Source organism: Stenella coeruleoalba (genome assembly GCF_951394435.1).
Source record: "Stenella coeruleoalba genome assembly, chromosome: 1".
Classification (NCBI taxonomy): domain Eukaryota; kingdom Metazoa; phylum Chordata; class Mammalia; order Artiodactyla; family Delphinidae; genus Stenella; species Stenella coeruleoalba.
The window spans coordinates 13,789,685-13,812,351 of NC_137169.1; the positions used below are offsets into that span (position 1 = coordinate 13,789,685).

General features: G+C 51.4%; 1 protein-coding gene across 1 annotated transcript in view; it reads left to right on the forward strand.

Annotated features, from left to right (window-relative positions):
• The window catches only part of IGSF21 (immunoglobin superfamily member 21), a gene marked incomplete at both ends in the record, with an annotated part of 243,056 nt that overhangs the window by 214,783 nt on the left and 5,606 nt on the right, over positions 1–22,667 (forward strand). The window contains 2 exons of the mRNA XM_079930265.1: positions 14,088–14,203; positions 16,791–17,265. Coding sequence (XP_079786391.1) covers positions 14,088–14,203; positions 16,791–17,265 — 591 coding nt within the window. The remainder of the gene's footprint in view (positions 1–14,087; positions 14,204–16,790; positions 17,266–22,667) is intronic.

Genomic DNA, 22,667 nt, shown 5'->3' on the forward strand with positions numbered 1-22,667 from the left:
CCCTGAGCTGGGGATGGAAACAGGGCCTTTGAAGCACATCCACTCAAAGGGCTCGATTTGGAAAGCTGTGGAACCCCTCTGACCCGTGATCATGGCTGGAAGGTGCAACGCTTTGTCAAGCAGCATATGCACTGTTTTGTGCATCTTTTCCCTGGGGCCACAGAGCTGATGTCACCAGCTCTTCTCTGAGGGAAACAGACAGACCATTTGTTTATTCATTCATCACACTTACAAGTCCTCGTTTCAACTAATATTTATAAGCCCCTATTATGTGCCTGCCATGGGGGAAGGACCGAGAGAGATCCATCTTAATATTAGTGGTGAATTTTCTAGTTACAGGGGGCCAACCACTGCTCTAAGCACTTTAAATGTATTAATCGATTTACTCCTCACAACCCTAGGAGGTAGGTACTTACTCATTTTAATAAATGAGGAAACTGAGGCCCAGAGAGGTTAAGTAATTCACCCAAGGTCACACAGCGAGTGAGTGGCAGAGCTTGTTTTCAAGCCCAGACCACCTGGCTAAGGAGCCACCTTACAGCCTCTCATGGAATGGCCTGTCATGCCCTCCTGAGCTGAGCTAGAAATTCATCTGCTCCCTGGAATTGTCCAAGCAGGTGGCCACAGTCCCCCAAGGCTCTCACCAACTCCCTGGACCTTCTGTATCTCACAGACCAGGGCTCGCCTCTCGTTCCAGGGTTGCCTCTCTCCACCTACTATCCACCCATCTCGGCTCCAGCCTCCCGACCCCACCAGAGAGGGCCTGCAGGTGCATCGTTAGACCGTGACAAGTGTTAGGTCCATGCGATGCTTTATCCTTTCCACCACTGGGAGTTGGATTTAGTGTCTCTGGCAGAAGGTAAACTTCCCCTCCCTGGGACAGGCCCCTTAATTACAAGGGACATGTGGCCGCCAAAACTGTCGTGCATCAGGCCCAGTGATTTAAGGAACAGGCCCAAGGCTAAAGTTACAGGTGTTAACAGAGCTGAATCAGGAGCTGGGAGAGCAGGGATGGGGCGGCTGTGGGAGGTGGTGAGCCGGTCCCTGGAAGAGCGTCTGCTGCCTATAGCCACTCCTGGGGAAAGGGAAGTAATCCCACCGCCTCACGTACAGAAGGGGAAACAGACCAGGACCACGCTCCAAGTATAGCGCGTGTTGGGGTCGGCACTGCTGTCTCTGCTGCCAGCCTGCAGGGAGCCCTGGACTCACTGAGTCTCCCCATCTGTACACAAGGAGGCAGCTCACTGCCTAGGAGTGATAATCTTCCCAACAGATAATCTTAATAACAAAAGCTAACACTGACAGAGTGCTTGTTATGTTCCAGGCATGGTACTAAGTTCATTATGAGTGTTCTCTTGTTTAATTCTCAGCTGGTGAGAGAATGATCATGGTTATGCCCATTTTACAGAAGAGGAAACTGAGGCTCAGAGAGATGAAGCAACTGGCCCAAGATTGCTTGGCTAACAAGTGACCAAATGGAGGTTCTTAGCCCCTCTCTCTGAATCCAGACCCTGACCTGTATGCTCCAGGGATAATGAGAGGGATATAAGACCCAGTGTCTGCCCTGAAGGAGTCCCTGAATGATGGGGAGACAAATAAGGGCACAGGTTTCTAGAATTCCAGCAGATGGAAAATAAGAACGATGGGGGAGGACTAGGGTGCAAGGTGAGGGATGTGAGAGCTCCCAGGACGGAGGCTCTCCCCGAGGGGCTGGCATCAGGAAGGCTTCATGGAGGAGGTGGCGTAGAGCTGGGCCAAGTAGGCTGGGGCAGACAGGACAGGAGGCATTTCAGGCAGAAGGAGCCCTGTAAGCAACGGTGTGGGAACAGGAAAGCATGGCAAGTAGAGAGCACTCCTGTGTGGCGGGACCCCAAGGCACAGGAAGGAGCGGGTAGTAAGAAACAATAATAATAACAGCAACAATAAGGACAACGGCTGACATCTATTCAGTGCTTACTGGGTGCCAGGCCAGGGTCTAAAGGTCTAAATTCTTTATACAATGCTCACAAGAACCCTATGAGATAGATACTGAGGAAAACAGGAAAACAGGCACAGAGAGGGTAAGTGACTTGCCAAGGTCACCCAGCTAACAGGTGGCAGAGCCAGGATGTGAAGTTGGACAGGCTGGCTCCTGAGTCCATAGAAGGCCAACTGCTGTGCTCCAGGTGGGAGCAGGGGAGGTGAGGTAAGAGCCTCTTGGGAAAGTTCTTCTTGCATGCCAAGCTGCTGGGGGCCCTGCCTTCCCTCTGTCCACCGGGCTTGGTCACAGGCAGAGAGGAAAAGTGAGGGGGCCCTGAATCCAGTGACGTCTGTCCAGGGATGCCATGGGAGCCAGGATGGGCCTGGGAAACTCCCCGAGGCAGCCGGGGGACTTGGGAGCAGTTGTGAGGGTAGAGAGTGTATTCACTGTGAAACTCTGGTGCCAGGCATGCCTCCCAGCTGATTTTCCCGTGGATCCCAGGCCCATCAGAGCAGAGACCCCAACTCCTGAGGCTCCCCATCAGGAAGAGCTGGGCCCTTCTCTGCTGAGCGGTCCTGCTGTCTGACAGCTGTCTGACAACCATCTTTGACGGTTTTCCTCTTCTCTAACATTGAACCCTCTGCTGCCCCCTCTGGACCTCCCACATAGAGCCATAGACTTTTTGAACTGGAGGGGGATTTTAGGACCCACCTAGGCCAGCCCCCCTCACCAGACCACACAGGAAACCGGTGCCTGGAGAGACACCCCACAGAAGGCGAGAAGCAGGGCCAGGCTGAGGGCTTCAGCCAGACATGGGTTCAAGTCCTAGCCTTGGTCCTTATTGGCTGAGTAGCCACGGACCAGTGCGTTTGAAAACCTCAGTTTCTGCCTCTGTAAAATGGAGATAATAATTCCTACTTCTAGGTTCTGTAAGGCTCTAATGCATTAAAGCATTTAGCATGGAACCTGCCTCAGAGTGACCAGTGAGCAGAAGTGATGGTCAAGGGCCCTCCCCACCCCTCACCCAACCCGCTGTGTGCTGGGGACCCCACGGACCCCAGACTCAGGGTGCAGAGGAGGATACTCACTGAGCAAATCCAGCCCCCCCCCCACCAGTCACCCCCTCAAACATCAGCTCAGCCCATGCTCGCTGAGATCTGCTCTGTGCTGCCCTTAGCTGGGGCCCTGGTCAGCAGGATGACCCAATGTCCTTACCTGAGGAAGCTCCCAGGCCAGTGACCAGAGTGAGTGGTGTCAGCAAAGTCCAGCCACTGTTCAGGCCAGTGATGGAGGTTACTGTTCATAAATATGATGGCCAGTAGGTACAGGGACTTACCAGTACCAGGCATCCTGCAAAGCATGCCACGAACATGAACCCTATGCAGTAGGTACTGTTGTGATGCCCATTTTACAGATGAGAGAACTGAGGCCAGAGCAGACCTGGTGAGGGATGAGGTTAGAGAGGTCGGAGATGAGACAGGTGGCCAAGGCCTCAGCACATGGGCCATGGAAAGACCAGGGGAAGAGATCATGAGGGCTGGATCTCTGAGACTCCCCCACCCCCAAGTCAAGCCCTACCGCCCTAGCCAGGAGTTGGATCCCAAGAGGAATGAGCTTGCCTCTGCCTCGCCCTGCTCTTGGAAAAGACACAGTCCAGTAGCTGTGTGATAAAGCCAGTAGAGTTAAATGCTCATCGATGAAGCTGCGTGATGGATTCATGAGTGTTCATTGTACATTTATTTGAGCTTTCTGATAGGTTTGAATATTTTCATAGTAAAATGTCAAGGAGGAAATAATACACAATCCTTTTCCCACAAAACGCCCCTTCTCCATGGCTCTTCCCCTCCCCGCTACCCCCCACTTGCCTCCCCTGGAAATTGCTTTGTGAGAAGTGAGAAGCAAGAATGATTCGCTTGCCCTCTGACTCAGGAAGTCAATCCTAGAATGCTGATGGGACAGGAAAGACTATGGCCGCAGAGTCCTATGGGAAGGGAGGGCTCGGAGCTGGGGGGTTGGGGGTTTGGGAAGTTCTGCTGGGAGGTTGGTGGGAGTACGCCCAGCCAAGTACTTCAGTCCTCACAGGCACCCGCAGGCACCAGTGTCACCCTTGTCCTATGCGGGAGGCCCAGGAAGCTAGCACCTGCCTAAGGGACACATTGCCGGTGAGCAGAAAGCCTGTGACCTGGGAGCCAGGTGCCCCAGGGGTTGGGTGGGGAAGTCCAGGGGTGAGCTCTCTTCTAAGCCCCAGAACACCAGGACCCGATGCCTGAGGGGGACAGAGTTCTGCTGGAAGTGACAGAGGTTTTCCAGCGTTGGGGAAGAGGGCGTGAGACCCACCCAGAGCCTCCAGGCTCCAGCCCATTGTTCTCAGGGGCTTGGGAGGGGTGCGGGGGGGTTAATAGAGCAGCCTGAACTTGAAGTTGAACTTGAGCTGAGCGTCACTGCCCCTGGCCAGATCTCAAATGTGCTTGCCCACTTGCCAGGGCCTCCCCCAAGCTTCCACAGGCTTCTGGAGACTTCGTTCATAAAGCTAAAACGATGGCACCTGGTGAAATCGCCCATGCGTATTATATATACCTCTGGGATACATTGAAAACATCCCCCAAATAGCCAGCCTTGCTGCTATTTAAAATGGGTTCGTGTCACACCCCACAGATTTCATCTCTGCGGAAATGGCACTTATCGTGGGCCTGAACACATTCACTCTATTGCCACATAAACTACAGTGGCGTGGCAGGGCTGGGGCAGTCACACGCGGTAGCCGCAGACAGGCTGCTGGACAGGCTGCCTCCGGACAGCAAAGCGGAGGTGGGGGGAGGGTCCACCTGGGGCTGGCAGCCCAGGAGGCCAATCAGAAGACACGGAACGTGGACAAGCAGCCAATCAGGGCACAAGCGGAAAGTTGCTCCACTTGTAGGGGCAGGTAGTTTGGGGATTTGAGGTCTTTTGATCCGATCAGTGCATACAGCCGGAAAGCCTCCAGGGATCTCTCCCTGTGCCCTGTCTGCCCAGGCCGGGAGAAGCCGGATTGAGGTTCTCCAACTCCCCTGAGCCTTGTCCTCCCAGTCGGTAATAATTTTCACAACTGTTACCAAGCACCCACTACGGACCTAATGGTTAGTTCACATAACACTACCTTGGAGTGGGTCTTGTCCCTGCGAGAAGACGGAAGCTTAAGAAGGTCAAGGCAGTAATTCCCCTGTGGAACTTACATTAGAACCTCCTGGAAGGCTTGTTAAAACCTGGGTGGCTGGACCCCCACCCCCAGGTTTCTGATTCAGCAGGTCTGGAATTGGGCTCAAGAATTTCCATCTCTAACAAGTTCTGAAGCTGCGGCCCGGGAAACACACTTTGAGAACTTCCAGGTTAAAGGCACAGGTACAAAATAGCGCCAGCATGCAGATTCAGATCCGGCCTCAAGACCTGTGGCCTCCCACTGCCCTTGTGTGTGTCTGTGTGTGTGCGGTGTGTGCACTTATACATATGTGTGTGTTTATGTGTGTCTGTGTGTGCATATATGTGTGTGTGTGTGTGTATATATACGTGTGTGTATGCATATGTGTGTTTATGTGTCTCTGTGTGTGTGCGTATGCATATGTGTGTGTGTGTGTCTGTGTGTGTTTATGTGTGTGTGTGTGTCTGTGTGTGTGCACAGGTGCTCGTAGGATTTTATTTCTGCGTTAGCAGTAACCCGAGCTGCATCCTGCTTGGCCCAGCCTCACCGATTCACCACTTCCCACGCTGCACCACCCGCCTCGCACTCCCCTGCTCCCCCAGAGCAGCCAGCCAGGGCCTCCAGTTGGGCTTGTTAATTTTATCTCCTACCACTTGGAAAGCACAACAGCTGTCAGGGGAGGGGCGAGGCAGGTGAACCGGTGAACGGGGCTGCCAACCAGCTCTCCTCAGAGAGGAAGGCGGGGTGGATGGGCTACACCCGCAGCCACTGGGTACCCTTGTGACCCCGCTCCACTAGAAGGGCCTCCGTCTCCAGGCAGGGAGGGTCTGGGCAGTGGCCACCGACGCTGGCAACGACCTGGACCCAGATCCCCACCCCTCGCCGGTGCATCGGCACGCGGCTCCCACTCGCTTCCAAGCTTGGGGGTTGTGATCTGGCTCAGCAGATGCCACATAAAAGGGCCCCATTGCAGCTCATATACGCACAGACACTGCGTTTCTCTCTCCTGTCACTGATGGCGGCTCCATTTGGGGGCTTTTTGTCAGTATTTTTTCCCCTTGGCTGCCGTCACTACTCAGTTCAATATTTAATTTTCCCATAAAGCAAAGCGTTGTGCTTTTCCTTCTCTCTTTTTCTTGCTGGAGCCCCCCTTCTGCTGGTGGGCTGTTTCTTCCTCAGGCTTCTGCTGGGAGAGAGGGGCTTGGACATGGCTAAGATTTCAGCCCTTCCAAATTGGACAGGGATGGGAGGGCAGGACACTTAAGTCCCCCCTCCAAGCTCATTCATTTGACAAATGTTTATTGAGCAAATCCTTTTGGATGTAGCAGTAGACAGAAGAGTTCCTGTCCTCATGGTGCTTACATACTACTGGGGTGTGTTGGAAAAAAAGACAAGTGTGAGAACCAGTATACGAAATAACTATACCTTATGATGTGTTCTATGAAGAAATAACGAGGTGCTGTGACAGAGAATAGAAGAGGCACCTCGCTTAGATTAGGAGGTGGCATTTGAGCTGAGACTTGAAAGATAAGGAGGACCTAGCCTTGCTCAAAGCTGAGTGAAGGACTTCAGGCAAAGCAAAGAGCAGATGCAAAGGCCCCGGGGTTGAAACAAGCTTAGGGTGTTTATAGACCAAAAATATCTCCGTATATTTGGAGCATGGTGTTGGGGGGAGGGTCGAGACAAGGCTAGAGGTGGTGGCAGGGCCCACGGCATTGCAAGGTCTTTCGGGATTCCTTCCACAGATTGTGTGCTTGTCTGTACTAGAAGTGAAAGAAGGAAAAAAGCAAACAGGAATTGAAATTGAATCCCTGCATGGCAGGCTTGCACTAGCTCTGAGGTTAAAGAAAGACAAAGCCTTCAGAAAGCACACAGCCTAATGGAGAAACAGACGTGGGCCCGGGACAGAATGACAAGCACCTATGGGTATGACAAGAACAGGATGCTCCAGGAATCCAGAGGATGAGCCCTAACCCAGTCTGGGAAAGTGCTGGAAGGCTGCCTGAAAGAGGCAACAGTTAAGGGCAGACCTGAAGGATGAAGCCGAATTAACCAACAGAAGGACTAGTATGTCCGGGGCACAGAGGAGGTGAGCAAGGCGAGGAAGGAACCTGGGGCATTTCTGTGTGGCTGGAGGAGAGAAGTCTTCCTGGAAGAGATGCTGTTTTGAGTAGCATCTTAAAGAAGCAGAGAGAGACCGGTAGCGAGGATGGGAAAGACACAGAGATGTGGGACAGAAAAAAAGAAAGAAAGAAATTAAAATAGGAAGCATGGAGGAATATTTATATTCATGAACACTTTTATATTGAGGGTGGTTTTCTTTCTTTTTTTTTTGAATATGGTATAGTGACTAGTAGCTGATTGAAACAGAAGGCAGTCAATAGAGCAGGCACGCTGAGAGGAAAGAATGGATTTTTGCAAATAATGTAATTTTGAACTTGTCTTTTCCCTCCCCCACTCCTCCCCAAAATCTAATTGATTACCGCCCTTTGATAAATGACACCCAGAGCAGGAGTGTGCTAAGACCAATTTAGCACAAGGTACTCAAGGAAAAGGAGAGATTATCCCTTCCTCCAGACAGTGGTCACCCCTGAGAGGAAGAAGAACTTCCACTCTATGTCCCTCCCAGCCCAGGGACAAGTGAGAGCAATTGAAGAGGTAATATAAATAATCCCTTTCTACTTCACCATCCTTGTAGAAGGTTTATGTCCATATTCTCACTTGCTTCTTCTCTCAAAATCTTGGAAGCTGAAAGGTTGGCAGGATATGTTTTATTGAACCCATTTTATAGATGGGAAGACTGATGTCCGTATGGGTCAGTTGATTTGCCCAAGGTCCCATGGGATGTTGGTAACAGAGCCTGGGCTGGAACCTTTGCCTCACTCTATTTGAGCTGGTTCCCTGGGAGGAGTTGGGGGGAGCCTCATGGTGGGGAGAGAATTTAACTCCAGTAGATACAGTTAGACCCAGATCTGCTGGGGTTTGTATCACAACAGGTTTGTGTTCCTGAATTGCAAAAGCCAAAGGATGATTTACAGAGCTAAGAGCCATCACATTATCTGCAAAGTGAGTTACGATGACCGAAACAAAGTTCTGCTTTCAAGAGAAAAACGCAATATTTCAGAGTTAATTTCATAAAACCAATCACCCAACCATTGCCTCACTGTGTCGATGTTAACAGTAGAGTCTAAAATAACTTTGATTCCTGCCCCCTCCTCAATGGCCTGGAACAGAGGCGTGCTGTGCTGTGTGGCCGTGTCAGATGTGAAGCCGCTTTACCTTCCCAGATGCTGGACAAAATCAGTCGAAGAAACTTCTAGCAGCAATTCACTCTGCTTAAGGCAAAGTCAAAAATAAACTGGGGGGCTTCCCTGGTGGCGCAGTGGTTAAGAATCCTCCTGCCAATGCAGGGGATGCAGGTTCGAGCCCTGGTCCGGGAGGATCCCACATGCCGTGGAGCAACTAAGCCCGTGCGCCACAACTACTGAGCCTGCGCTCTAGAGCCCGCAAGCCAGAACTACTGAGCCCACGTGCTGCAACTGCTGAAGCCCGTGCGCCTGGAGCCCGTGCTCCGCAACAAGAGAGGCCACCGCAACGAGAAGCCCGCGCACCGCAGCGAAGAGTAGCCCCCTCTCGCCGCAACCAGAGAAAGCCAGCACGCAGCAGCAGAGACCCAATGCAGCCAAAATTAAAAATAAATAAAAACTAAACTGGGAAGTCCACTGGCTTGACTTGGGGGCAGTGGATTCAGGGGAGTTCTATGGCAGTGGCCTCTGTTTGACCATGATGGTGAACTTGTAGAACTGAGGGGCTCTCCCTAATGCACAGGGCTGGGGTTACACAAGTACTGTGGTATATCCACAAGTGGTTTGTAAATTCTGAAGCTCTGCCTTTGTCTAGGCTCTTACTGCTATGACTACTACTATTTCTCCCTTGCCCAGGCCAAATATGCCTGCCCAGTGTCTCTGAGGAGGGTCCTTTCAGGTGCATGGTACCCACCCTCGCCCCAGGGGAGCATTGCACTAGCACGGACATCCCTGAAGACACACTCTCAGAGTCCATAGGAATGAGGCACTTGTGTTGGGTGCATTGGGCACTGCTTCAGAAGAGTGGGGAGAAATTGGTGATCTAGGGGTCTTTGTTAATGATTCTTTGCCATTATATGCCACCTGGATCATAGCCAGGTGGCCTTGCTCTATACTGCTCATTCTGTAGCCCAGCTTTGAATTTGGGATTATTCTCGTCCAGGACCTTTATACCCATGACTGCAGCTGGCCATCTGTCTTTGACTGGATACTGCTTCGGGGGCCACGGGATCTATTCCAGGCATAGAGTCATAAGGGGGCTTTGACCTTGGTCAGAGATTGTAGCAGGGATGGGGATGATGAGAATGGAGATGGGGTTGGGCTTGGAGGAGGGATGGGATGGAGACAGATAAGAGGATTGAGTTGGGAATGGGGATAGAGATGGAGTAGATTTAGGGATGGGGAAGGGAATAGAAGTGCGAATAGGAATGGAAAAGAGAATGGGGATGGAGGTGGAGAAGAAAAAAGATGGATGGAGATGGGAATGGAGGTGGGGATGGAGATGGGGATGGAGGTGGAGAAGAAAAAAAGTGGATGGAGATGGGGATGGAGGTGGGGATGGAGATGGGGATGGAGTCAGAAAAGGAAAAGGATGGAGATGGGGATGGATGTGGGGATACAGGTGAGAATGGGACTGGAAAAGGAGGGAGAGATGGAAGTAGAGAAGAAGATGGGCACGGGGAAGACTGAGAGTAAGGGAAGGTGCTAGACCACGAGCCTAAGAAGCAGCAGTTTGTGGGGGAAAGAGTGCTGTACGTAGTCAACGGAAGGGAAGAGGGGAAGAAGGGGGAGAGGATGACGTGTGGAGTGAAGCATTCCGAGGCAGCCAAGGACTCCCAGGTGTAGACGGCTCCCTGACCACCCGCACTCAGAGCCCTCCGGCGGGCAACAGGAGGCGAGATGCAGAGTGACATGTTCCTAGGACACAACAACTGAGGAATACGTTGATGCAGAGTGTGGGAAGCCTGGACTGTCCACGCCAATATTAGCAGCTCTGCCGTGTCCTGCTCCATACAACTGAAGTCCGTTATTGTCTTATGAGCTTGACTAACTGTACATATTGCTAACACCTGCTCAGAAGTATAACGAGGGACAGGAACACAGTTCCCAATCAGGGTCTGTGTGGGTGGTGTGCGTGACTTGGGTGCAGATCTCCAGAACGTACGTGTGTGTGTGTGTGTGTGTGTGTGTGTGTGTGTGTGTGTGTGTGTTGGGGGGAGCACTTGTGCTGTGCAAAGAAGCCTGGTCAGGATTTGGAAGGCCTGGGTGCCAGTCCAGGCACTGCCACTGACTGACGGTGTGACTGTAGGCAAATGTCTCCCTCTCTCTGACCTCAGTTTGCTTACCTGTAAAATGGAAGGTCTAGACTGGCCCTCTCCAATAGAAATATATATTTATATATTTAATTGTAGGTTTTCTAAAGACCACATTAAGAAAAGGCTTTAAAAAGTTAAAATGAATTGGAATGATATATTTGTTAAATCCAGTGCATCCCATGTATTATTTCAGTAAGTAACCAATATAAAAATATTCATGGTATACTTAACACGCTTTTAAAAAATTGTCTTCCAGATTCAATGTGTATTTTACACTTACAGCACATATGAACTTGAAAAAGCCACATTTCAGAGGCTTAAGAGCCACAGGGATGGGCGGCTACTGTATTGGACAGTGCAGGTCCAGGGCATTTCTGCTCTCCTCACGAAACCGTGAATGTCCCAAAGGCAAAGACGATGATTTATTTTCCCGGAAAGTAGCAAAGAGCCTCAAAGAAAGAACGTTAATAAATCTGGCTGATAAATGCATCTGACATGCACTTTCAAAACACCTTCAGGTACTTTGTTATTGAATCCTCCCAGGTACTCTATAATTCCAATTTGCAGATAAGGAAACTGAGGCACAGAGTGGCTACATAACTTGCCCAAGGTCACACAGCTGGCAAATGGTACAGCTTGGTCTTTAAACCCTGGGTAGTGTGATTTAGAGCCCATACTCTTAACCATTGTCCTATACTATCTCTTTTATAATAGTGAGATAAATAATATTAATTAAAATTGCTAAACTGTATTGCAGGCTTACTATGTGCTAGGCATCTTGTAAGCATCATCTCATTTATTCCTCAAAGCAATCCTATAAGGAAGGTTCTAGGTGTCTAATTCCTGTTTGCTCAATGAAAGTAAGAAAGAAGAAATGAGGGATTTTAAAGGTGCCCCCTGACTAGCCCTGAGCCTCTAGTACAAGGGTCCACAACCCCCAGGACGTGGACTGGCTGTTAAGACCTGGGCCGCACAGCAGGAGGTGAGCGGTGGGCAAGGGAGCGAAGCTTCATCTGTATTTACAGCTTCTCCCCATCGCTCGCATTACCCCTTGAATCATCCCCCCACCCCGTCCGAGGAAAAATTGGCTTCCACAAAACCGGTCCCTGCTGCCAAAATGGTTGGGGACCGCTGCCTAGGATTCTTGGAGGGTACACTCATCCCTACCCATAAGCCACCATGAGCAGTGACAGAGAATTATTCTAAGCTCTAATTGGCATGGTCCCTTGATCTTTGGGGCATCCGAGTTGAGTAGAGCCACCCACGGGAAGAGTTCCTCCAAGGATCTGGATTAAAGGTATCCGTGAGAGTTGAGATGTGTCGGGTAAATGAGCATTCCCAGCAGCTAAACTGTGCACTCAGGGCTAAAGGCGCTGATAGGTACGAACTTCTTTCTTCTTTCCAAAGATATGTCAGTGTTCCAGCTTAGTATTTGAGCCCTGGAGCCAGGGTGCTGGGGTTCAAACCCAAACTCTGTGAACCCCAGAAAGCCACTTCACCTCTTAAGTTTCCCCACCTGTAAAATGGGAATAAATAAACCCATGTAGATGCATGGTGAGGATTAAATGAATTAACACACGTGAAGGGCTTAGAACACCTCCTGGCTCCTAACTGTTGGTCATTGTTGGTTCTTGCCGTGGGATCCAGGCTTTCAGTGAGTCCTAGAAAACTTAGATCGCAGACTGTGACTTGTGGATAATTGAAGTGTTCTGGTGTGTTTTTCCCCTCTCGGAATTCCTTACCCCACTTCCCATCTGTTTCCTACCACCTCACACTTAATTACAGTTCTCCATCTATTGTTCTCCCATTGTTTCCCGTTTGTTCTGCTTCCCTTGCGACAGCACATGGCGGCTGCCTGAGCGAATGAATGGTTCATACCTGGCTTCGTTTCACTAGACCTTAAAATAGAGTTGCCAGGCGTCTGTCACCCCCGCCAGACTGTGAGCTTCTCGACGCGCTGTATCCGTTTCATCACTGGGTGCCTGTGGTGAGCACCTGGCACCATGCCCGCACCTAGTAGGTGTCAGGAAATGTTTGTCGGATTTAATTAAACTTAACTGGAGTGAAAACCCCTTGCAGGAAGGAAAGGCCCACCCCTCTTCATTTTCTCTGTGTCCCCCACTGCACTTGACCTAAGGCTACAAGAAGCCAGAACTGACAGCCTTTCCTAAGCAAAGTTGTAAGGTTCTGGCTCCTGTCCTGCTGATGACAAGGAAGCTGTGGAAATAATCTCAAGAATCATAAGACTAGTGAGTTCCTAGCACGTGCTAAGCCCTTTCATATCGATTAGCTGGTTCATCCTTCAAATGTGTCTGCCAAGGATTAATCTCACTTAGCAAATCGGGAAACTGAGGCTCACAGTTTTGGTAACTTGCCCAAGGACATGGAGGTGGTGGTGACCTCCCTGGGACTTGGACCCAGGAGTGCCCGATGGCTCCACATTTGACCTCTCAATAACCCACGGTGCCTGGGAACACCTGCTTTGGCAAACCAGCCAGTAGTGGGCGGTGAGGAGAGCAGAAAGGGAAGCTGGTGGGAAGCGGGACCAATCAAAATAAGCCAACTTTGGGGGGAAAATAAAAAGAAAGAGGGAAGACTCTTGGCTCTAAATGTCTCTCAAAGTCATCTGCTTCTCCCGCTCTGCCCTCACCACGGTCTAAGCGACCCATCTCGCTGGCTTAAACAGCGCTCTGTGTTTCCAGTCTCTTCAAAATGCAGCTTAGATCATATCTCTGCTGTTGCTTGAAACCTTCTTCCTCCTGCTCTCAGGACAAAGAAGAAAAACTCACAGCCAGCGGTGGGCTGGCAAACCTGCTCTCTGGGGGCCTGGGGTGGGGACGGCGGAAGAAACAAACAAGAAAGCCCTGATTTGCAATGGTGGCTGATTTCCATGGCGTAAAGATGCCCACCGTGGCCTGTTTCGATCTAGCAGCAGTTTAAGAACTGGTTCACAAAATTCCCAGCAACATCACAATCGGCTCTCAGGAGCTGGTAGGAACCAGCCACGGCACACCACTGCAAGCGGTGACCCACCAGCGGTGCCCTGCACATCTCCCCAGCCCCAGCAGGCACCACGTCCCCCCTCCTTGCCCTCCCACCACACAGCCTGCCTTCCATCCCCCCTGCCCTGAGCCAACTGTCACGAGGCCTTTGCACATGCTGTTCCCTCCACCTGCCACACTTGTCCTCTGCCTACTCTTGCGTCCTCAGGCACAGCACGGCGTCGCTTCCTCAGGCTTGCGCGGGTCCCTTTACATCCTGTTATACCTCCTGGTATCTGATGCACTTAGCACAGTTGACCGTGTGATCACTTGATTCATGGCTGTCTTCCCCACCAGGCTGTAAGCCCTGTGAGGCAGGGCCTTGTCTGTATGCCCAGTAGGGACATCCTTCTCACTGTCGTTGCTGCCAGTGGCACCCCCTGGAATTGTGCAATATTTGTCCCCCACCCCAATGCACAGTGTGGGACCTGGCCCATCCTAGGTAATCAGTGAACTCTTCCCGAACCTTCCAGTTAAGCGTTGGTCTTCCTGTGCTTCTCTTTTGAGTAGCTCCTCCCACCTCCATTGAGGTGGTGGCCGCTGATACACCAGCCCCCTTCAGCCGCTACCAAGCCCAGAACTTCACGCTGGTCTGCATCGTGTCGGGAGGGAAACCGGCGCCCACGGTGAGTACCTCTGGAGTCATCCCTCCTTGTCCCTGCCGGGCCCCCCTCCTTCGTGGCCCGTCCAGCTGCCCCTGTCACCACAGTGCTCACTCTGCAGAATGAAGGATAGAGGCCACAGCTTGCATAAATTAACTCTGCCCCGTCTGCCTTGGTTTGACCCTGTCCACTCATCTGACCTACCCAGGCGCCCATATGCCTCTGTTGCTCCCAGCCCCCTGGTGCTGAGCACTCCCGCTTCTCCTGGACCCTGAAATCCTTGAACTGCACAGTGAGGGTGGTCTTCAGGGGAGCCCAGCCTCAAGCACACCCCTATCCCAGTTATTGAACAGGATGGAGACAGATGAGGCCCGGAGAAGGCAAGGGATGTAGAGAGAGTCAGCCACTGTGTTCTTGACAGAGCTGGGACTCAAGGTCATGTCCTCTAGCTCCAAGTCCACTGGGGAGGGTAGGAAGGAGGGAGGAAAAGGGGGAGGTGGGAAGCGGGGAGGAGGGGGAAATCCCTGTTTGGGCCAGCTCCTTATTAGCCCCGCCCTAAGCGCTTTGAGGCCTGTCAGTGCAGCTCACGAGTTACTGTCATGGCCGCTCTAAGGGGCGGGGTGGGGGGAGGGGCTAGGATGGGAGAGCATGTGGGGGGCTGTCTTCTAGCCCCTAACGTCACATGCACCAAATGACCCTGAGCAAGGAGACCTGCCCTCTGCTCCTCAGGTTCTTTGAGGAGGTTTAGGTTGTGGGCAACATTATTGTTTTTCAGCATTTTTAGAAGCATCAGGACCTGTTTGGTCTGATTCAAATACACGGAAGCCCCATGTTGAAAACATTTAAAAGTGAAGGAAGGGCAAGTTGCCCTAATGGGTCCCTGAGGCACCTCTGTGGAACCCTGAGAGTTCCCTGAACCATATTGAGAACCTACAGGCTACTGCTCCCAAGGCCAAGTTTAACCTTATATGATACTTTGAGTCTTGACCTTGTGAGTTTCACACATCACTAGGGGTGGGGCTGGAGCCTTGGGCAGGGGGATTAGAGTTCAAGGTGGGGAGGCAGGGGCTCTCCTCCTTCCAGACCCTTGACTGTCTCACAGGCAGGATCCAGTGGGGTGACCTTGGGACCGGGCCAGCCCCACCCCAGGACCAGCTGTCCAGGACAGGACAGGAGTGGAGAGAACCAAGACAGGGCAGTAAGCAGGTGCTCAGAGGCACAGGGGGCAGTAGGCGGGGGTGCAGAGACGAGCCTTTGATGAAGCCCATCTCCCTCCACCTGCACCTTACAGTCCTGAGGACACAGAGGAAAAAGCAGCTTCAGAGCCAGCAACTGGCGAGAGAAGAGCGTGGTCCCAAGATTTCCCTTTGGAGCCCATAAAGACGTCTGCCCTCTCGAAAATGAGACAAGCTCGTCTTTTTCTCCAAAGAAAAACTCCTTTTCTGCAGGGCACAGAGAAAGTCTCCTCACCGCCCTGGGGCTGCAGGAAGACCCCCTCCTCCCCGAGCTGGCCATCTCCTGCCATTTAAGACACAGCAGTACAATATTCAAATATATATATGTAAAAAAATATATATATATCTGAAAGGTCCTCATCTCCCCACATTCCAGGCACCTTACGTTTGCCTGCGATATCAAAACTTGAAAGAATTCTTTGACATAAATTACAAACCTGCTTTTGAAGCACTTTTCAAAAAAGAAAGAAAGAAAGAAAGAAAAACCCCAAAGCAGGCTATTATGTGCATAAGAGATTCTTCGTTGGAGCTGTAAACTCTGACAGACTCTGCGCACCCCACGTTTCATTCGCCCCCCCCCACCTGGTCCTCCTCCGCATCCTCCGGCTCCCTTTCCCCACTGGCACCAGCGTCCCCAGAGCTGCTTCCTGTCCTCCTCTCACCCTGTCTCCCATCGATTTATTTAAAAAAAATACACCCAATCCCCACAGGCTCCTGGCATATGTACCAAAATAAAAAGGCAGCAAATTAAATGAAATGCCACCTCTCAAAACTCCAATTCCCTGTTGGCGGAGGAAGTGAGAATATGCGGCCTATTGCCTCATTCCGCACCTAGCGCCTTCCCACACGCACACCTGTTTCCTGTCTTCCTCTCCAAAACCTCCAGGATGTGCGCACACACACACAGATCCTTTCCTTCTCCTTCTGACATCTCACTTAATCTCTGGCGCTCTTCCACCTTCACTCTCACCCACCTGCTCTCCCCAGGTGGGCACGGACCACACCCTTGGAGCCCAGGGGGGCTGCCAGGGCCGTGTCCAGGGTGCTTTTTCCACGCACTGTTTCTAAGCGTCCAACAGCCTCATGAAGTAAGTGTTCTCATTCCCTTCATGAAGTAGGTGTTCTCAGTAAGGAAACTGAGGCTCAAAGAGGCTCACCAGCTCAGCCTCTGCCGCCAGAGCCTGCGTGTCCCCATTGAACCGAGCTGACTCAGAGCGCTTGGGGTGCTGGAGGGAGAGAGCGGTCCATCTGGAAGGCTACTAGGAGGAGGAGGCTCCTGAAGGATTGGACTCCTGTGGCCAGTTCCTCTGAGAGCCCACTGGGAGGTCCATGTCATTGGGGCAAAATCTTTTCCCACACCCTCCTTGCAATTTCAGGTTTATTTCAAACGAGATGGGGAGCCCATCGACGCAGTGCCCCTGTCAGAGCCGCCGGCTGCTAGCTCCGGCCCCCTCCAGGACAGCAGGCCCTTCCGTGGCCTGCTGCACCGTGACCTGGACGACACCAAGATGCAGAGGTCACTGTCCCTGCTGGACGCTGAGAGCCGGGGCGGGCATTCCTACACAGAGCGCCCCTCCCGCAGCCTGACCCCGGATCCCAGCATCCCCCTCCAGCCAACCACCGAGAACATCCCCGAGACGGTGGTGAGCCGCGAGTTCCCCCGCTGGGTCCATAGCTCCGAGCCCGTCTACTTCCTGAGCCACAGCCGTACGCCTGGCAGTGACGGCACCGTGGAGGTGCGCGCCCTGCTCACCTGGACGCTCAACCCGCAGATCGACAACGAAGCCCTCTTCAGCTGTGAGGTCACGCACCCGGCACTGTCGATGCCCATGCAGGCAGAGGTCACGCTGGGTGAGGCTCGAAGGAAGCCACTCTGCAGGGCCCCTGCAGAGATGGGCGGTGGGGAGCCTTGGAAGAGGGCGGGCTGCCGGCCACCACGGAGATGGGAAGTTGGAGCGAGCCGGGGTCGGGGTTAGGCACGGAGGTCAGAGGCAGGCTATTTGGGAGGTTTGCTGAGCTGTGTTGGAGGACATAGGAAATTACAGGGAGGTCTGGGGAGTTTGGTCCAGCAGGATCAAGGATATGGAAGTCACAGAAGTTTTGCTAGATCAGTGTTAGAAACATGGGAGGTTTTCAAGATTGAAGATGGAACAGGACACTCCCAGGAAAGTTTGCTGGGTGAGTGAAGAAGACACAGGAGTTGGGACTCATAAGGGAGAGTTGCTGAGTCAGGTCAGGAAACGTCCAGGGAAGGATGGGAACATAGGAGGTGACAAAGGGGTTTTCTCGATTGAAATAAGAGACCCTTGAGTGCAGGGACAGTTACTAGGTAAGGATCATGAGTGTGGCAGGTCGGAAGCTTGTCGGATTAGGGTCAGGAATACTGAAGGTAGTTTTGCCAGCTTGGGGTAGGGAACGTATAGGACGTGGGAGGATACTGCTCTCGCTTACACTTTTAAGTACAATGGAAACCCTGTCATCTGCAGGGATGTGGGACGTGGGCGCAACCAGGAAACTGGATACCCAGGGATAGCTCAGCCTGAGAATTCAATCCCCATCTGGGGCCTGCTTCCTCTTCCCACAGAGCACCAAGTCTGTATGTCCCCAGAGCAGATCCTTGTTTCCCCTTGTACATCTCCTCCCAGCTGAGTAAAGGCAGGGAGACGGGACATGTGGAACCTTCTCTACTAGAAATATGAGGCTCTCAGAGCCAGGATTTGTATTGACTGGGGTGGGGTGGGGCAGGGAGCTGGGCACACTGACCCAGTACTGGCCCTCTTTGCCCACAACCCTCTGGACCTTGGTTTTCGGTACCCAGCAGCTGAACCCAGAGCCCAACATGCCAGGGCTTGTCCCCTGCCTCTCCTGCAGTGGTGAAGAGCTGCATGGAAACATCTACAGCCCCTAACCGAGGCCCCTCATGACTGAGGACAGATAGCAATGACTGACGAGGGTTGAGACCCCAGCCTGTGCCTGGGGGTCCAAAGGCCGTCTCTGTTTTTAGCGAGTCCACCAGAAAACCCTGCACCAAACACCAAGAAAAGGATTTCATGTACATATAACACCTACTCTGTGCCAAGAACATATGCAAGGATTCTCTCATTCACTCCTCACAAGCAGTTTACCACGCAGTCCCATTTTACAGGTGAGCAAAACTGAGGCTCAGTTTGGTGGGGTCCCTTTCTCTGAGTCGCCAACTTGTAAGTAGCAGAGCTGGGATTTCCAGCCAGGTCTGTTGGTGCCTTCTCCAATTCCCCTATGCCAACCACTGAACTTACCAGCCCCAGGACTGGGCACCCTTGCTGGCTATGGGGTTAGTTGTCTGAAGTCTGATTAAAATGGCCCTTTGATTCCCACAGGCCACTTGCCCACACAGAAAATAATAATAAGGGCTAACATTTACTGAACACCTACTATATACCATGGACCGTTGCTTTTCTCATATGAACACAATTAGTAACCCAGTTACCCAATTGGTAATCCTCATGGTCACTCAGTGAGGTCAGCGTTATTAGTATCCTCTATCACAGACGAGGCAACTGAGGTGCAGGGAGGTTAAGTAAGTTGCGCAAGGTAAGTGGGGGAGGGTTCAAAGGCAGGCAGTGTGGCCCCAGTGTCTTGCCCTTAGCCGCCACTCACTGTGCTGCCTCAGGGCATCTGTTGTCATGGTGCCTGAGTGCCATTTGCTCATCATGCCATAGAAACTTCACAAGCAGCCCTTACGGCCAGGCCCTGTGCCAGGCGCTGGGATTATCCCCACGCAGAGCCTGCCCAGATCCCTCTCTCAGCCTTCCCACCTTGCCAGAACTCCCGCCCCCAGTTTCTCTGAACCCTCCATTCTTCCCAGAGTTCCTTCTTGCATTTGAACCTCCCTGTCCCCAAGATACAGTCTGCTTCCAGGCTGGGAGGCAGAGCAGCCTCGACCCTTCAACGGGACGCCTTGCCCATGAAAGCCGCCCCCAGCCTCTCTTGCCCAAGGCTTGACTTCCCACGGGAGGGCTTCCCTGTCCCACCCCCACAGAGAATGAGAAAGACGAGACCAGACAAGGACTTCCGAGCAGCTGGAAAGGTGAGCTTGCAGTTCACATCTCCCAGTGCTGGACGGGGTGCTGCCACTGGCTTGTTCCACCCCCTTCCCACCCCCTATCCCAAGCCATGGTAAAGCACTTGCCTGCCCTGTCCCAGATTCCAGATGGTTCCCTTGACCGGAGCCACCTGGTGTGCACCCCCAACCTCCATCATCAGAGCAAGAGAAAGGCCCACTCACAGGCAGTGGGCATGACAGATACGTGTGTGCCCACGGGGAACTGGGGGACACAGCAGGGCCACCCAGGCGAAGGGGCCAAATCGGGTGGGTGAGTGAAGAGACCCCCAGGCTGGCTTCCCGTCTTACCGCAGCTGCTGTCAGTTGGTGAGGTCTCAAGCCTCTTAGGTCTCTGAACCTTGTTCTCTGACCTGCTGAGTGGGGGAATAATAGTAACCTCATAAATGTTTGGTGCATGTGATCGCAGCCAGGCTCTATGCAAGATGCTTTTCTCCAAGATCTCCTTGCAGTGACCCTATCAGGCAGTGGAGAGACGCCATCATTATCCCCATTTTATAAGTAAGGGAACCCAAGCTTAGAGCAACTCTCCTCAGGTCACCCAGCCAGGTCTGACCCCAGAGCCCATGCTCCTAACCACTGAGCTCTACTGCCCATCCGGTCGGGCTGTGGTGAGGACCCATGGAGCCAGTGGGTGTAGCCGGTGGAGAGTGGTGTGAACCAAAGGGGTCCTGAGTGAGTGCTTGCCCTTCACACAATCAAGGCACCCTGTACTCTGGCCATGGGGGTGAGACAGAGGGCTGCATGAGATGACCCCGGGGCACAGAATCCAGTCATCTGGTCAGGACTTTAAAAGTTAGGCCAGCAAGGGTTGAGGCATGCCTCTCTGTGATGAGCCTTTGCTTCTTCTGTTCCCGCGGCCAGGGATGCCCTCCCCAGCTCAGATGCCACTGCCCCTAAGAAGACAGACGCCTGGTGGTCCTAGAGCCCATCTCAGTAGATAGCAACTACATTCTTCCCATTGATCAAGCCAGAACCCTTGGAGTCACCCACTTTCCCCCTCTTCTCTCCTACCCAACAGCCAAGCCATCCTTAAGCCCTGGCAGCTCAACCTCAGAATATATCCCACATCTACCCTGTCTCATGGTTTCCTCTCCGACCACCACATCTAAGCACCGGCAGTTCACACTGGATTATTACAGTAGCCCCCAAACTGGCCTTTCTGCTTCCACTTATGTGCATTTCTGTTCTCCACTCTGATTGATCTAAAATATAAATCCACATACACACCCACCCAAAACCCTCCAGTGGTAGACAGATGGATAGAACAAAAAAAGAGCCCAGAAATAGACCCACATACAGTCAGTTGATTTTTGATAAAGGTCCCTAGGCTGTTCGATGGGAAAAGAGAATGCTTCTTAATACATGGCCCCAGAACTACTGGACACACTTAAGGAGGAAATGAACCTGACCTCTACCCCCACACACACACACACACACACAAGAATTAACCTGAGATGAATCCCAGACCTCAATGTAAAACCCAGCATCATAAAACTTCTAGGGCAAAACACAGGACTATATCTTTGTGACATTGAGGTAGGCAAGGATTTCTTAAAGAGTCACAAAAAGCACTAAATGCAAATTTGAAAATTGGTGAATTGGACTTAATCAAAATCCAAATCTTCTGCTCCTAAGAAGATACTTTTAAGAAAGTGAAATGTGGCGAAATGGAAAAGCAAACTACAGACTGAGAGAAAATACTCTCAGTACAGAGACATGATGAGGGATTTGTATCCAAAATATATAAGGAGCTACTGCAGATCAATAATGATAACTCAGATTTTAAAGAGAAGATATACAAGTGGCTAATCAGCATATAAAAAGATATACATCATTAGGGAAATGAAGACTAAAACCTCAGTGAGATACCATTTCACAACTACGAAAATGCCTAACATGGGAAAGACGGACAACACCAAATGTTGGCAAGGTCGTAGAACAATAAGAACCCTCACACAGGGCTGGGAGTATAAAACAGTACTACTGCTTTGGAAAACTAGTAGTTTCTTACAAAGATAAAAATACCCCTCCCTACTCTATGACCCAGCAATTTCACTCCTAAGTATCTACCCAAGAGAAATGAAAACATACGTCCACAAAGACCTGAATGCTCACAGCAACTTTATGCATAACAACAACAACAACAACTGTAAAAAACCCAAATGTCCGTAACTAGGAAAATGGATGAACAAATCTGTGATATATTCATATAATGAACCACTTCTCATCAATACAGTTGAATGAACTCCTAATACACCATGGAGTTCAGAGACATTGTGCTGAGTGAGAGTCGTCAGGCAGAAGAGCACAGACTGCACGATTCCATTTATATGAACTCCTAGAACATGGAGCACACCTCTGAGGATAGAAAGTGGAACAGTGTTTACCTATGGAGGGTGGAAATTGACTGGAAGGAGGCATCAGGGGACCTTTGGAGGGATGGGAATGTTCTCGAGTTTGGCTGGGATAGTGGTGACACAGATGTTCACATTTATGAAGATTTGTCAAATTGTGTTCTTAAGAACAGTGCCTTTCCCTTATGTGAGTTTCCTCACCATTTGAAAATATATGAAAGTCAGAACAAAACAAAATAATCCTCTAGACCGCCATCACATCTAAAATTACATTCCCACGGTGCTCATCTCTCACACTCGTCTCTGTTACATCTGCTCCAGCCACAGGGTTCTCCTTACGCTTCCTTGAATATGCCCAGCTCAGACCCACCTCTGTGACTTGGCACTGTCCTTCCTTTCCGCCTAGATTAATCTTACCCCAGGTATCCTCAATCCCTCCTTCATCAGATCTCTGCTCAAATCTTCTACTCAGAGGCTCCTTCCCTGAACACCCTATTTCAGCCTCCTCCTCCTGGCCCCATCAATTCCTTACTTCGCTTTGCTTTCTGGCATTGCGTTTATCTCCACGTGCAAGTATATGATATACTTTCTTATTGCCTGGATCTTCCACTAGAATTTAAATTGCACGTGGGCAGGGTCTTTACCTGCCTTGTTCACATGGTACAGGGCTCAGCACAATCTGTAACATATGACTTAATAAACACTTCCCTAATAATCAATTACTTAATACTTTTCCGGGTTGTTGTGAAGATTAAACAAGGCGTGCATACAAAGTGCTTAGCATAGTGACAGAG